The 8,857-nt window shown below is 41.1% G+C and overlaps 1 protein-coding gene across 5 annotated transcripts in view; it reads left to right on the forward strand.

The window, feature by feature from the left end:
* LOC102671618 (endothelin-converting enzyme 1-like) overlaps positions 1 to 7,315 on the forward strand; it is a 69,270-nt gene extending 61,955 nt beyond the window's left edge. For all 5 annotated transcript variants that reach the window (XM_031510871.1, XM_006616565.2, XM_031510872.1 and 2 more), the window contains 10 exons: positions 1 to 69; positions 4,469 to 4,655; positions 4,816 to 4,992; positions 5,078 to 5,178; positions 5,258 to 5,313; positions 5,402 to 5,688; positions 5,767 to 5,925; positions 6,433 to 6,509; positions 6,615 to 6,900; positions 7,000 to 7,315. In XM_031510871.1, the coding sequence (XP_031366731.1) occupies positions 1 to 69; positions 4,469 to 4,655; positions 4,816 to 4,992; positions 5,078 to 5,178; positions 5,258 to 5,313; positions 5,402 to 5,688; positions 5,767 to 5,925; positions 6,433 to 6,509; positions 6,615 to 6,714 (1,213 nt within the window). In that variant the 3' untranslated portion in view covers positions 6,715 to 6,900; positions 7,000 to 7,315. The remainder of the gene's footprint in view (positions 70 to 4,468; positions 4,656 to 4,815; positions 4,993 to 5,077; positions 5,179 to 5,257; positions 5,314 to 5,401; positions 5,689 to 5,766; positions 5,926 to 6,432; positions 6,510 to 6,614; positions 6,901 to 6,999) is intronic.
* Positions 7,316 to 8,857: the final 1,542 nt, after the last annotated feature.

Here is an 8,857-nt window from a genome sequence, read left to right on the forward strand (position 1 = left end):
CTACGTTTACGTTACCGCCCCGCGTTACTTCCGCAGCCTTGGCAAACTGCTGAATCGCTTTTCCAGGAGGTGAGCGGTGCTACGATACGAATTCCCTGAAAACATCCGCTATCTTTCCGTTTCGAACCTCGAAACCGAGGAGAAACTGGCGGGAGGAGGATCGAGAAGAATTTTTTTTGAAAATTTCCTCTATTTTTGGAAAAATGCGAGCTCGCGAGAAACTTTAACGGCGAAGGGATATTTTATTTTATATTTATTTTTTTTTGTGAATTTCTGGTTTTCTGAAAGATCGGGGAGCAATTTATCCGCGAAAACATGGCTCCTCAGACTTTGATGTCCATTGGCTCGTATTTTTGCCACAAAAGGACGAATTCGATTCTTCCGCAAAATTAAGTCCGGGATGTTAAAGACTCGAGCTTCAATCGAATGCTGATCTTTTGATTTGAACAACTGATTATTCGCGAACGAAACCATTGTTTCGAGACCTTCGTCCTTTATCATTCCAAACGTGGGTGAACGAAACGGATAAAGTTTGAAATTTAGATTTAGTGTCTAGAGGAAATTACACTTTCTATTTCATCAAGAATCGCAACAAAAAATATTATAGAGCGTTGAGGAATTATTCTCGAAGATGAAGCGAGAAAATACTAGGAAAACGGCATTTTTTCTTTTTTTTTTACGATGGCGCAAGCAGTCGCTATTTATTAACCGAATCGCCTGCGACATTAAAAATAACGATGGAAGGTAACTGCACCTGCAATTTTTACGATCGCTCCTCCTATCGAAATTACTTTCGATAACATCCCTATCGAATCCCTTCGATAATTTTTCTTCTTTATGGGAGGAAACCAGTGTGGACAATTTTTATCCGATGGAAATGGATTCCTCGTTAAATAATTTACACGACGAAGCGTGAGTAAAAATGGGCGCGTAAATCGGGTTGAATTATTATGATTATGATGAATGGATTGAAATATTCACGCGTAGTATCCGCTCCCCTTTCGCCGCACGTTCGTCAACAACCATCGGAAAATATTATATCAGCTAATACAGCCGATGATAATTTTATAAACGCGAGGCTGAACTGTTAGTTCTGTCCTGTTTTCCCTGGATAAATAACGGTTGTGCTCTACAAAAGTTCTGGCTGGCTGTTGTTCAAAATACGCGTGTATGCATGCGTATATATTATTGATAACGAGCTTTCCGGTCGATAGACCGGAAGTTGAGGATTCGAGCCGAGTAAATAATCGGCCATTCGGCCAATGAATCGACTAACGAATTATGGATATTAATGGAACGTAACGCGGCCAATCGGAAGGTTTTATTGCGTTGAACTGCGTTTACTTTCGATATTCGAGGTATGAATAAGGAATATACGATGGGAAATATGAATCGAATGTCGAGTTCACGAGGAGTCCATTAGGAAACGCGGTGTCATTTGACATCGTGACGGATTGCAAGCGTGGAAAGTTGCTTAGAAACTGATGACGATGAATTTGTAGTGGTAAAATTATTGTCAGCATCATCCCTCCTGGCAAGATGCTCCTTGCGTCGAGCTCTTGTCCTTCAAAATAATTTTCTTAAAGTCTTCGATTTTTCGATATTTCGATGGGAAGATTCGTTTCTACGATTTTTGCGAATTTTCGCTCGCACATTTCCTCCCCGATTCTTTGACAATTGCTCGACTCTGTCAAAGGGTTTGAAAAAAGAGAAACTCGTCTTCGCAGCGCGAAGAAGAAGAATCGATTCGGCGGGGGAAAATTGATATATCGTTCGATAATCGAGGCACTTTATAGGAACAAAGAGAGAATCGAAACACGATTAATTCGCCTTTCGTTCGGCCCAATTAATCCCCCCATAATTTCTCTTTTGTCGAATGGAACAAAAGCAGGCTCTTTGAGGATAATAGTCCCGATGACTCGACAATTTCCAAAATTTATAATTCAAACGGACATAATTAATTATCGAATTTAGAACAGGGATAACTCTGATATACGATATTGTTAAGGAAATTTCGTTTTCAATAATCCGTTGAACGTTTAAAAAGTTATTAAAAAACAGAGAAGCGAGATCTTTACGTATTTTAAAGATAAAATACGTGGATGAGTTTCTTCAAGTTCTTTCAAACTCCTCTATTAGCCGCACGATTCCATATTTTTCCCGATAATTCCGCAACTCTGCGCGAGGAAGTAATGCTCTGAACATCGATTACCACGAATCGTAAACCGATCGCACGAAACGAGGTTCTCACCACGCTTGGTTGACTTTCACGCTCCGTGTGAGCCGAATTTCACTTTGATGGCACTGGCATTTGCATTTGCATAATGCATATACGCGTACCGCAACTTCCTCTCAAGCGGTCACTATCGAAACGAATTCGCACCCTCGATCGAAGTTACGCGTGACAGTTTTAAGAAGGGCGGCAGAAAAATACAATTTCGAAGCGTGAAAAACGAGACGGACGCTTTGCTTTTCTTCGTAAAGTGGTAACTCGAGCTCGAGAATCGTTTGTCGAAAAATTTCGATAGAAGCTCTCAAACATCTCTCAGTTTAGAAGAGTAAATTTGTGTGTATGAGAGAGAGAGAGAAAGAAATATCTCGTTATTCCGACGAGAGATCGAATTCAATTGGTAAATCGATTTCCTAGATCGAGTTGTTTAACAATAAAAAAAAAGATAGATACGAAAAGAGATAAAATAAGTGGTATTCGTTGGAAGACAGCTCGACTCGAGTTATTCGGTCGGTGAACACGGTGGAACGCGGATCTTTCCAGCAAAGAACGTTGAAATTCTTTCGATCGATGCAAAGCACGAAGCGACAGATAACATTTTACAATGTGAAAATTTTCGCACAATTATATAATATATAACAATAAATGATACAATTTTCGCGTAATTTTCTCATTTCCTATTTAAATGGATGAACGTGGTGACAAATCGTGGACTTCGAACTTTGCTAATTTATTCCTAATATCAGCAATAGCGGAGCGTGCCGATAGGAGAGCAAACATTCGAGAATTCCAAAACGCCACTCTTGGCAGCCTACGCTCGTTCCTCGCTATTATCTCTCTTAGACAGACACTACGCAAATGGAGGGAGCGGATACAGCTACAGCGATAATTACTGTCGAAGGTATTTCGCGGAACGAGACACTCGCCAATTTCTACCAACCAACCATCTATCCGTCCTTGCGAACCAAGTTCCGCTTTTTTCGAAGCGCATTTGCAACGTCTCGTGAATATTGATCTAAACTTTTCCAATTTTCCCTCCGTTAATTTCGATTGCGTATAAAGAAATGCGCTAAGCTAATTTCGAATCACGTTTTAAATCGCGTCGCGGTAATTTTTAATCATTTTAATCATTTCGAAAGGTGGTTGGAAAAGTAAGGTTAAAGTGTCGCGAAGATTTGTTCATAGATGGATGGTATCGGGGTGTGGGGGAATGTATAACATTTACGAGGAGAGAATTTCGTACGCACGGTGTCGTAGCACCGCGGTTAATAAACGTATAGCACGATCATAAATTTTGATACCAGCGGCGAGCATGCATCGTAAATCGGTGCCTAATTCGTCCATTATACTTCGTCAGGAAATTTCGGCGCATCTGCGCCAATGCTGTTTCCATGTACGCGGAAATTATCGTTGGTCTAAAAAGATTTTTATCGCTGTACATTAAAAAAAAAATATTTTCCAATATTTTTGGAAATTATTAATCCCAAAATCGAGCATTAACTCGTTGAAAAATCGAATAAAGTTATTTCAAGTAATCACTTGATATTAAAATGCTCGAATAACATTTATCATATAGCTATTATAACTGATTCGTTCTTAGAAACCTCGACAATTCGACAGTCTAATTATTCGCGATTATTATTACGTTTTGAACAATAAATTGTTCAAATAAGTTTATTTGTAATTTTGCCCATCACTGACTTCCACTTAGATACTTCTTCATACCTCCATAACCATAAAGAAAATTTAAAAGCATCATTTTATCATGGTAGTGGAAACGACTTGTGAAAGCATGATCTTGATACATCTCAATGTATATAAAAATACATAGAAGAAAAAACGCAGTTAAAAATAAAAGGATCACGAGTTTAAAAGTTAAAGAGCGTATAATATTATCACGGGCATAAAGAATATCCTCGAATTCGTTTAAATGGCTTCGTATTTATGGTAGCGTGACCATAGAGCCTCGATGGAATCGATAACGTTAATTCGTTATGCTCTCGCTGCCAGCTGTTCATTATTATTATAGCCACGAGGCCATTATACTTTCCGACGAAATATATATATATATATTTTTGGTGCCTATTCTCGCAGGCTCGTTATTTCATCCTACACAAAAAGTTATAGCCGATCCTAGATCGAGGATTGATCGAAACAGAGAGAGAGAAAGAGAGATGGATCGTAAACGTAAATAAGGTTTTAATAGAATAATACTCACGAGGGCATCTTGTTACGAAGGATTATTCACAATGGATTGTTGCTGCTGTACGCGACGGACACTCTCCACGACATCGTGAACGTGACGGGGAGCAAGGATTGGAAGCTTTCTTGTTTCAAACTGACCAAGGAGGTGTTCGGTGAAGTCGTGGGCGCTCTCTACGTGCAGCAGTACACGCCTCAATATCTAGAAACCCTAGCGAACAGGGTAAGGGGATGAAAAATAGTCTCGTTTTCGTGCACGAACACTAACGAACATTCTTAGTTAGCTTAGTTATCTTAGAGATGTTAAGACGAGAGATGGAAGAAAAATGAATATTTCCTTTTCCTCCATCGCACGAAACAAATTGTATTGGTGTCGCGAACAGGTGGGGGGGCTGTTCGAGCGCGTGAAAGAGACAGTAGCCGAGCGTATTTTGGTGAAATCTTGGCTGGACGAGGAGACGAGGACGCAGGCGTTGTTGAAGTTGAACTCGTTGCGGGGAAGATTTCACGTGTGGCCTGGTTTCTACAACGAGAGTTTACTGGCCCGAGAAATGGCCGAGGTGAACGGCTTCTTCTTTACATTCCAACCGCGTATCGATACCTATTTATTACCCTAAATTTTTCCCCTTCTGTTGCCTTCGACAGGTGGACATCGATCCGGACGACTTTTTCCACACCGTGTTGAGACGGTTCCAACAGATTCGCACCGTCGACGACAAGGTTTTGAGGAGAAACGTGACCGAGAAGTAAGAAACCGCCTCATCTATCCAACATTTTACTCGAAACGCGCGAATACTTTGAATATAAACGAATTTACTTTCGCAGGCGTCGTCATCCCTACAGCGTGAACGCCTACTACGAATCATCGACGAATACGATTGGTAAAAAAAAAAAATAAAAAAAACGAAAAACTTTTGAACCATTTGTTCCATTCTTTGAGGAACGGTGGAAAAAGTAGCTCGATTTCAGGCATCCCACTGGCTATGATGACAGCTTGGTCGTGGTCCTGGGACGGTGGACCAGCGTATGCAGCGCACGCGACCCTCGGATCTGTGATCGGCCACGAGATCCTCCACGCTTTCGACCTCCATCGACGCCGACTGCCATTGGATCCCGATATAAACGTCGATCAATGGCTCTGGATCACGCCCGAGTCTTGGAAGAGGTTGGAGGCGAGGATCGAATGCGTGGCGAGGCTTTACGCCAGGAGTTTCTGGAGGAAGGTTCAATTTTACGGGAACGACGTTGCTGTACAGGTTGGGAAAAATATATATATCCCCTTGTAAGTTTCTCGTATGCGGTCGTGAAATCGAAGGTCGTGAAACGTGTTTCAGTTTGATTGGAACGTGACGAGGAACGAGAACGTAGCTGATATCGGAGCCTTGCAGATTTCGTATAAAACCTGGCACACTTTGACGAACGGCAAGGATCGAAGTCTTCCAGGATTGGAGGGACTTCGCGCGAGCCAGCTTTTCTTCATAAGCGCCGCCCAGGTAAACGGACCGGCCGGTATTTCATCGATTCGAGATTAGCTGGTTTCCCAGCTTTTCTTCAAATTTTTTATTATTTCCCCTCCCCTTTTCTATATCGAGATATTTTAAATTCCACGTGTCGTTTCAAGTATGCCGACTGTACGTACGCGTTCAATTTCCTATTACGTGGAGGTTGACGTGGCTTTTTGCAAGAAAAAGAATTTTCCCTTTTTTTCCTTTTGCGTATACGCGGTCCAATATCCAAGCGTTGTCGTCAGTATGCACAGCCATTTTGAATTTCGTTGCATTTTTACGACTATTTTTTTTTCTTTTTTTTCTCTCTCTCTCTCTGTTGCTTTATCGAAAATCAATATTCTTCACGAAGAGGATTTTCTTCGATTTTTCGCGCCGCATTGACACGCGTTATCAATTTCTTTAACTTAAAGCAATCTTTTTGGATTTTTAATTTAGAATTAGAAGAAGATGATGATGTTTTTTTTTGACAAAGATTCTTATCTTCTTTTTCAGACTTACTGTTCCAACATGACTGCCGAGGCCTACATTCTTTCCGTTGAGCTCGATTACCACACACCTCAGCCCGAAAGGTATTGATCGCGATTAACATAATCCGCCACTACTTCTTTCTCTTATTATCGAACGAAACATTCGATAATATCAATATTCTCGTGATTTCTTTCTTGAAACATCAGGGTCAACGGTATAATGATGAACTCTCAAGCGTTCGCGGACGCGTTCCGTTGCCCGCTCGGAACGAAAATGAACCCCCCCAACAAGTGCACCACCTGGTGATGACGATCAGGCTTGGACGATCGTTCGCCGACAACGTCAGGTTTCATCTCATAAATCGATCATTGGATATACGAGATACGGCGTGGTGTGATTGTGGGACGTGAAGAGCGAGGAAACGCGACAAGGGCTTAATTATTTTTCTTCAACAATTGTCGAGCGATCTTGCGTCGGAGGGAATCGATTCGGGTAATAGAAATCGACCTCGTTAAAAAAAAAAAAAAATTCTTCTACCTTCACTATGATTTAACTGTTTAACAAAATAAATTAATATATTTATATTTTCAGAAATTCGATTTGAAAAATTGGAGGGATTAAGAAAAGGATCGCTCGATTCGCCAAGGACACGGAGGATCGACGACAAGCTTGTTGCAACGTTTTCAGAATTTTCTCTGGAAACCGGCAGAGGGGATCCCCAATCTCCCTTTCGGTTCGAACGCGCCATTAATGTTAATAATCTCTCCTTACGACGCTTTAGAGGACTTTAGAGATTTATTATTATAGCGAAAGCAATAAATTGTTGAACGAACGAGAGAGAGAGAGAGAGAGAGAGAGAGAGAGAGAGACACAGAGAGTGTATATGTACGTACGTATGTGTGTGTGATAAAAAAAGAAAAAAAAAAGAACAAAAAACAAAAACAGGCGAGTGAACGAGAGAGAATAACGAGGAGACGTGTACACACGTGCACACGAATAAATAAATTTATCAAAGCGATTTCTCGATTTTGCAACAAGTAGCGATCGGTGATGATGAGCTAGTGATCGTTGCATCGGGGAACGATATAATTATTCGTTAGCGGAGGGAGTATTGCACGATTAGACCAGATTAAAAAAGTATACGATATACATTTCGTACATTTCCCACGATTGACACGAAGGGTTACGTTACGTTAGGTAGGATCGGCGAGTAATCTTCACTCGCGCCTTCCGAGTTCGTTTAGAAATGTTCGTTTTTTTTTTTTTTTTTTTTCAAGAGTTCGTTTCAAAATCTCCGCGATGTATCTCGTTCGAGGATCTCGTAGAGCAATAGAAATGCGAGAAGTGTGCAAAGGGGATAAAACGTGGTGTAGCAAACGTTCATCGAGGAGGATTCGTTTAGTTTCTCGAGCACCCGATTGTCTTCGCTCTTGTCTTATTCCTGTTAAAAAGAAGTTTGTAAATAAGTCGTGCCCTCCCCCTCTCCTTTCCCTTTCCCTCTTCCCCGCTGATCTTTTTCGGTTTAGTTTAGTTGATTAGAGGAGCGGCGTAAAAAAAAAAAAAAAAAAAAAAAAGTAAAAGTAAAAGTAAAAGTAAAAGTAAAATCGTCGAGTTGAAAAAAATTAGGAGGAAAAAAAAAAATAAATAAAAATAAAAAAAAAAAATAATAAAAACTCGTCAATCACGATTCAATACTTCGGATAGATTCACGTTAACGCTGAGGAGGGCTTAGAGAGATAACCAGGCTGGTTAGCGCGCGCTTTCTATCTTCACCCGTGTATTTCGCTCGGTTCTATCTTCGTACGGACACAAATTTCGATTGACGCTTCGCTTTTATTCGTGACACCGTTTCGCTCGGTTCTCGATGGAAAAAAAAAAAAAAAAAAAAGAAAGAATAGAAAAGAAGAGAAGAGAAACAAAAAAAAAAAAGGAAAAGAAAAAAAACGGGTTTCAGTTGACTCTTGGCCGATCCCGACCAACAGCTCACTTTCGTCAACTTCCGACGTCCGACCATTTCTGACACACGTCACAAATGTATCGTCTCCCTTTCGACCCCCTCCCTTCCCCCTTTTCCCCCTCAATTTCTCAAGAGTGACATCACGCCCTAAACTTAATAAGATAAGAATCCACGCATTTCGAACGATTCTTTCGTCAACAATAAAAAATGTTTCGCTATTCCTTCCTGCACAAAGATATATCGTTTCGCTTACACGCAATTTTCTTTCATTATCACGAGAGTGATACGCGACTCTTCTTATCCTCGAATTGTTCTATTCATCCTGTGGTGAGCTGTTGGTCGAGCGACGCTCTTAAATCTCCCCCCTCGAAAGAGAAGTGGAAAGAATGGTTGAAGCAACGGCTCGCTGTTCCGATCTCCGAGGGGAAAAGACGAATCGTGGCCGCGAGAAAGGGACGCGCGCCGTCCACGTCCACGGCCGCTGGGAAATTG

Source organism: Apis dorsata, unplaced genomic scaffold (assembly GCF_000469605.1).
Source record: "Apis dorsata unplaced genomic scaffold, Apis dorsata 1.3 scaffold_265, whole genome shotgun sequence".
In the NCBI taxonomy this organism is placed as follows: domain Eukaryota; kingdom Metazoa; phylum Arthropoda; class Insecta; order Hymenoptera; family Apidae; genus Apis; species Apis dorsata.